Source organism: Vespa mandarinia, chromosome 19 (assembly GCF_050613455.1).
Source record: "Vespa mandarinia isolate Hongniang chromosome 19, ASM5061345v1, whole genome shotgun sequence".
NCBI classification, from domain to species: Eukaryota; Metazoa; Arthropoda; class Insecta; order Hymenoptera; family Vespidae; genus Vespa; species Vespa mandarinia.
Window position 1 is genome coordinate 2165402 of NC_140828.1, and position 7099 is coordinate 2172500.

A 7099-nucleotide genomic window follows, 5' to 3' on the forward strand; every position below is an offset into this window, starting at 1 on the left:
TTATATAAAATACATATTACTATTTATCTTTTTTTTTTTATTTTCATTAAAAATTATTTTACTTTTAGCACAAAGTTGCTAATTAAAAAATAATATATAAAATTTTGTATATAATATTTGATAAATTATATATATATATATATATTTCTATCTTGCTTTTTTTATATATATATATATGTATGTATATATATATATATATATAAATGTAACAGTACAGTCACAAAAAATGACAACTACTGCTAACTTAATTGTTATAATCTTGTTAATAATCTACTATTTACAAAAGTATATGTACTATTGCTCTCTAGAGATATAAGAACACTTCGGTTAATTAAAGTTAGACATATAAAATCTTATTAATAACAATGAGATAAGATATATAAAAAGCATTACAAAGTTTTCCATAGTTACATGTGATCTCAGTAATAAGGCAGTAAGAAGTATCTAAAGGCACCTTAAGAATCTTTTATAAATATGAGTTTCTTTTTTCTAATACATAGTTAAAATATATAGCAAATATAGAATAGATTAAAGATAAGAGAGATAATGATCTATTGTCAATCTTTATGTGTAAAGATCTGTAATGTTTTCTATATATCTTTTTTATCTCTAACATTCGATTAATATCAATATAAAAATGTACTTTCCATTTTGTGATAAATACCTTTTTAAAATCTTTTCTGATTAATTCCACTATCGTATCTCATCTTGCATCTTTTTCTAAACTAAATTTAAATCTGCGTTTTGATAAATACTTTTTTCTTTTTTCTTTTCTTTTTTTTTTGTTTTTTTTTTTCTTTCAGATCTTTTTAATAAACACTATATAGGCTCATGCTTCGTTTTCTCTTAAATATTTTTATAAGCTAAATTAAGAAAAAAAATTAGCATTTTTATACGAATACTTTTTCAGATCTTTCTGATAAACTTTATATAGTCGTAGTTCAATCTTATGACTTTTGATAAATCTAAATTGAAATATGCTTATAAAAGAAATGACGAATTCAATTACATTTAAACGTAATTGAAGTTTCTTAAAAGTAATAATAAGCATATACCTAAACTAGCATTTACGATTTTATTTCCCGCGCTGCTTCTAAAAGCAGCGGCATCACCCATTTGGAATGTATGCGCAGGACTGGACATATGTCCATCACCTCCATTACTAAATGCAAGTACTCTCAAATGATAAACTTTTCCAGGGCTCAAATTTGTGATATCGGCTTCCAGTTTAGAACCACCAGGGATAATGGTATCGTTTGCAGTACTCATGTCTTGATCTACCTCCCATACACGTATTTTATATCCAATTAATGGTTCTTCCTCTAAGCTTGGTTGAACGTAACGCCACACAACTCTAACTGTTGATGGATTCACGCCATACACGTGTACAGAAGACGGTGGTTTCTGTGGAGCTTTACGATAAGTTCTTTCTAAGTAGCGTTCACTCTCAGGCCCTTCTCCAGCAGAATTATAGGCCATAACTTTAACGTAATAATAAGTATCAGGTTGTAATCCCACAACAAGTGACCACGGTCTCGTAGTACGAGACAGGTAATATACGGCATCCTCTTCTTTATTACTTTCCTTCCAGTACTTTATTCTATGACCGATTAATTTCCCTCGAACTTTTTCACGAGTTTGTTCAATAGGTGCCCAACTGACGTTCAAACTTGTACTGTTGAAAGAATGAGCAACGACTTGCTGTGGTGCCACTTGTGGCATATCTTCAGCACTAAAGATCGTATATATATCGGATACCGGTCCAGAACCAATTGCATTTAATGATTGAACTTTAACTTCGTACTCGGTATAATAATATTCGTGTTGGATTTGTACAACGCATATACCAACGTTACCATATTCACGTAATAACAGAGATTGAAATTCAGTTTCGTGACCTTTACGACGCCAAAAAACTCTATAATGAACCCCAGGACCATTTTGATCGGATGAAGATAATGGTGTCCATGTCATTGTAAGATCACCTATTTTTCCACCTCCTCCACCAATGTTACTAGGTGGTTTGGTAGGTTTATCCGATGGTGTACTGTATTGAGGAGATGGCATTGATGGTAATCCATAACCGAGTTCATTGAAGGCTGCTATACGAAATTCGTAAGTTGTATAAGGATTTAATACATTTTCGATGAATGCTTCTTTACGGCCATTGTATCTATCGACTTCGACAGCTGTTATATCTGTGAAAGAAAATACACAAACACATATAGATTCTAAAAAGTTCAATTATTAATTATGTATAATAAATTTATCGAAAAATTGCACATACTTTCTACAATATTAAACCACGTCTGATTCCAATTTGTTCTTGCACTAACGGTGTACATCAATATAGATCTACCATTGAGAGCACCATCGGTCCAACGTAATGTTGCAGATGTTCTAACTATATTGACAACTTGTACACCTCCTGGTGGACCTGGTGGACCTTCCACAATTACTATAGTTTTACTTGAAATACGACTAACTGCACTTTTAACTATGCATTCATATTCTCCAGCTTCGCCAAGAGTTGAATTAATGATATTTAATGTTCCCCCATTAATATTTAACCTTGGATTGTTAAGGGTGTCTTTTTCTCTGATACGCATACCATTGTGTGTCCATATATATGCTACGTCTAACATTTCATCATTTTCCGCTAAACAATATAACGTTTGATTTTGATTTATAGCAATGATAATACGCTGTGGTAATGCTTCTACTAAACGTGGACCACCTATAATATTTATAGGAAAATTAATATTTCTTTTATTAAATAATAAGATTAAATTTATGATCTTATATATTTTATCTCACGTAATACGATCAGTCTTCCTCGAGTTTCATCACTTCCATATTCATTCGTGGCCGTACAAACGTAAGTTCCTTCATCATCTCGTGAAACTGGTTTGATCACTAGACTTCCTTTTTCTAAAATTCTACGTCTACCACCAGCACCAATTACATTACCATCCTTTTTCCATACAAATGTTGGTTTAGGCGCAGCTTCAGGATTACAAATAATAGTAACGTTACCTCCTTCTGCCGCATAAGTCTCAGGTTCCATAGGTTTTTTTTTAAAAGATGGTTTTAATGCTGCAAAATTACACGTTATATTACAATGAATAATATTCTAGAGCAATTGCAAATAAGATCATTGAATGAGATAATTTACATAAAACCCTTAATTGAGCTGATGAATATTTTGTTTTCAATTGATTTTTAGCACGACATTGATACATAGCTTGATCCGTTTCTGGATCTAATCGTGTTATTTTTAAAACATTATCTTGAATAAGATAACGATCTCTATCTTCTGGTGGAAGAGTTTCCATATCTAATAATTCTCCATTTCTAAACCAATTATATGTTACATCTGGAATACCAAAAGCTTCACAAGTCCATGTTAATTCTCCTCTATTATCCATATGTTTGTCCGTTAATGGTATAGTAAAATTAGGAGCAGCTTGGATAGACAATCTTACAGAATTTTCAATAGAGTGCCTATCGTTATGTGCTCTACAAACATATTCTCCTTGATCTTCCACATGTACATACGGTATTATCAATACACGATTGTAACTTGTTGTGTATACACCTCTTGGTAAAGGTGCACCTCTTCTTGTCCAATTATATGAAGGAATTGGACTAAAATATAATTATCTTTTAATATAATAAATTAGCAAATAAATCATTGGTTTAATAAATATACATACTATCCAAATGCTATACATTCTAATCTAACTTCTTCACCAGCTACAGGTGCCTCTGGGAATGCCTTTGGAAAGTTATTAGGAAATTTTAGTTGTTGAAATGATGCTAAAAACACACACAAAAAAAAATAAAAAAAAAAAAAAAAAAAAAGAACAAATAAAATCAAAGAAATTAATTTTTTTAGAAGAGACTTATCAAACTGAGTAAATCAATTGAAAATAATAATTACAATGTGGATCGACTCTCAATGGGAAAAATGGTCCATTACGTCCTGTATTAGATGCTTCGCTTTGAACATTACACGAATAATTGCCTCTATCAATTGTTTCTAATGCAGAGAAGTAAAGAGCACCATCGTATGATACAAATACTCGTTTGTCCTCTTCCACAAAATTTGGAAAATATTCACGTGCCCAATTATATTTTACGCCAGGGAAATGTTGAGGTGGATCGCAATAAATCGCTTTACCCCAATTTTGATCTCCTCTTTCTTCAGAACGTTTTAAATTAAATTCCAAAATATATCCAAAAGAAAGTTCAACACTTTCTGATATAATGGTGCCAAATATATTTGTTGCCTTGCAATGATAAGTACCTCGATCTTCTGTCTGTTCAAAGAAGTCAATTATTGGATAAATAAATCAACAGAGTTTTTTGTATTAAGAAAAAAAAAAAAAAAAAAAAAAAAAAGAAAAAGAAAAACAATGAATTTATATAAAGATAAAAATATCTTACTTGTTCTGGATCATAAATAATAAGTGTACCACCGCTTATAGTATATCTAGTATTTAATAATGGGTCTATTTTTGTTGCTATTAATCTATCACTTTCATATTCTTCTTTAAACCATTCATAAGTTGGCGTTGGGTAACCACCGGCGAAACAACTCAAAGAAATCTCATTAGTTGTTCTTCTATTTGAAACGTCAAATACTTTACTAATAGGTTGCTTGATAAAATATGGTCCTCTAGGTACTTTCAATGGATCAATAACATGAACACCATATTCATATGTACGATCATCCTCAACTAAATTATGTAAATTAGAAATAGGTGCCTCGCAAATATACAATAATTTATCTATCCCTGTAACCTTTTCTAATCCCCAACGTTGTAAATTATTGTGATAAGAATATGCCAAGTAATCTCTTCCAAAAATATTATCAGAGGGTTCAGGTAAAAATGCATTATCCATATTTGCTAACTGTGTATTGTCTGCTTCATTTATCCATGCTCCACCTTGATACTTAATACCGGTATACCATTGACGATGCTGAGGATCTTGCCATAATAATTGATATAATATAAATCCATGCTCTTCCAAAGAATTAATGGCTACTAAATCACTTTGATATGCTTGACAATTTCTTCTGGCATCTTCTCGTGCTTTTATTGGACTTTTAATAAAACGATAACATGATTCTTGAAATGCAATCCAATTTTGAGGACATTTATATCGTTGTTCCTCATAAATTACATTTTGAGTTAATACAATATTAATAATTCCAAAAAAGCACAAAAGAAATAACCACATAGGATGCATTCTCACTTTGTAACCTAATAGAAACAACATGCAATGTCAACTTTAGATTTCTAGATATTAATATTTTAGAAAAATATATATATATATATATATATAAATGTATATGATTAATTTTAGAATATTGAAAGAAATAAATAGAAAACCTGAAGCGATGGAAATGACAGGAATTCAATGTTCAGCATCGGCAAAGCCAGGGTGTGGCACACAATGACTATAACCAAGAAAATGCAAATAACCTATTCTATCCAATATTGTTCTTACTCATTAAAATAATTTGAAAAACTTACGATTATCCTCGCTACTTATCTACCACCGTCCTTTTATCCTTAATAACTTACATTTCTCATAAGCATTTCTACTGCATGTGAATCATGCGATTTACACGATACGACATAACATTATACAATGGCCACATATACACAGAGCGGCGTCCCGCTCAATGAACGTAGTAATATCGAAAAAGTATCGAAATTTCAACTATCGATATTCGACTTTCGATACTTACGATTATGAATCGCGAACTTTCTTTTATTTTCTTTTACCTTTTAAAACTATTTAAATATCGCTTAATTAATGCAATGTTTTTTTTTATTATTACGATTATATTTAATAATAAATTACGTCACATTTCGATATATCGATACAATCTACATATTACATGTTATAAATAATTCCAAGTGTCGATTTTTAATATTCCACAAGCAATTATATCAGAGATTAAAATAAAATTAAGAAAGCGGCGCTATTTTTTAAAACTTTTAAATTCCATATATTACGTGAGGTTTATAATATAAATTAATATTTTATTTTTCTTTTTAGCAAGTATCCAATTTTGAATATTTTAACATTTATATCGATTAAGAGGCAACTAAAATGGCGTTATTTTGGATAATTTACAGATCACATATATTACGTGGTATTTTATAACAAAGAAATATTTTATTTCATAGAAACGTTTGTAATCGTGCGCTAATATTTGTTTTCTTTTTCCTTCTTCTTTATTTTTTTTTTTTTTTTTTTTTTTTTTAATCGAGTTGTTCAGAGATATAAAGCAAAGAATATTATAATATTCTTTTCCGCAATTATTTTTTCGATAAATGAAAGCTAAACCATTCTCTTTTTCGACCATGTAAACTGTGCATTTAGATTTCTATCTGAAATGAAGGCGGTGATCTCTAATGATAGACCGTTCGCGATTACGCCTGACGTTTATTGCATAGAGAGCACTATCTACGTGCACAATCAAAGTAGACATTAGTCTTACAAAATAAATTCTTGAGATTGTGTGGGATAGTAAAAAAGAAAAAAAAAAAAAAAGAGAAAAAAACAAGAAAAAAAGAAATAGAAGAGACAGGAAAAAGAAAAAGAAGAGGAAATAAAACATGAAAATTTAAAAAATCTAACAGAGATAATGAATTTAAAAAGAGAGAGAAAGAGAGAAAGAGAGAGAAAAAGATCCTCGGTAGCAAAGATTCTTTTAAATAAATTTACCTAATTTTTTTTTTTCTTTTTTTTTTGTCAAAAAGACATGAAAATTTCAAATCTGATTTTTAAAAAATGTGAACGACGACGCAGCTGTCGCACATATTATAAATAAGAAAGGAGTGTTCGTTGGTATGGTCGTTAAGTTTAAGGAAGAGGACAGGTAGTTTGGTGTGAGTTAGAAAATACCTAAGAAGAAGAAGAAGACGAAGAAGAAGAAGAAAGAAAAAGAAAAACCTATAGGATAATATTCGAATAAATCTAGTGGAATAAAGCGACGTAATTTGGTAGTAGGAAAGGAAAGGAATAAGAATAAGAATAAGAATAAGAATAAGAATAAGAATAAGAATAAGAATAAGAA

The 7099-nt window shown here is 30.0% G+C and overlaps 1 protein-coding gene across 1 annotated transcript; it reads right to left on the reverse strand.

The window, feature by feature from the left end:
- Window positions 1-280: 280 nt before the first annotated feature.
- On the reverse strand, window positions 281-5686 carry LOC118448066 (contactin). Its single transcript, XM_035880829.2, has 9 exons — window positions 5544-5686; window positions 5400-5467; window positions 4450-5270; window positions 3944-4322; window positions 3717-3819; window positions 3176-3648; window positions 2818-3096; window positions 2288-2737; window positions 281-2198 (listed from the first exon to the last, which is right to left on the reverse strand). Exons 3-9 carry the CDS (start codon window positions 5254-5256, stop codon window positions 1012-1014), a joined length of 3678 nt encoding a protein of 1225 aa, XP_035736722.2. The 5' UTR covers window positions 5257-5270; window positions 5400-5467; window positions 5544-5686; the 3' UTR covers window positions 281-1011.
- Between the last annotated feature and the right edge of the window lie 1413 nt (window positions 5687-7099).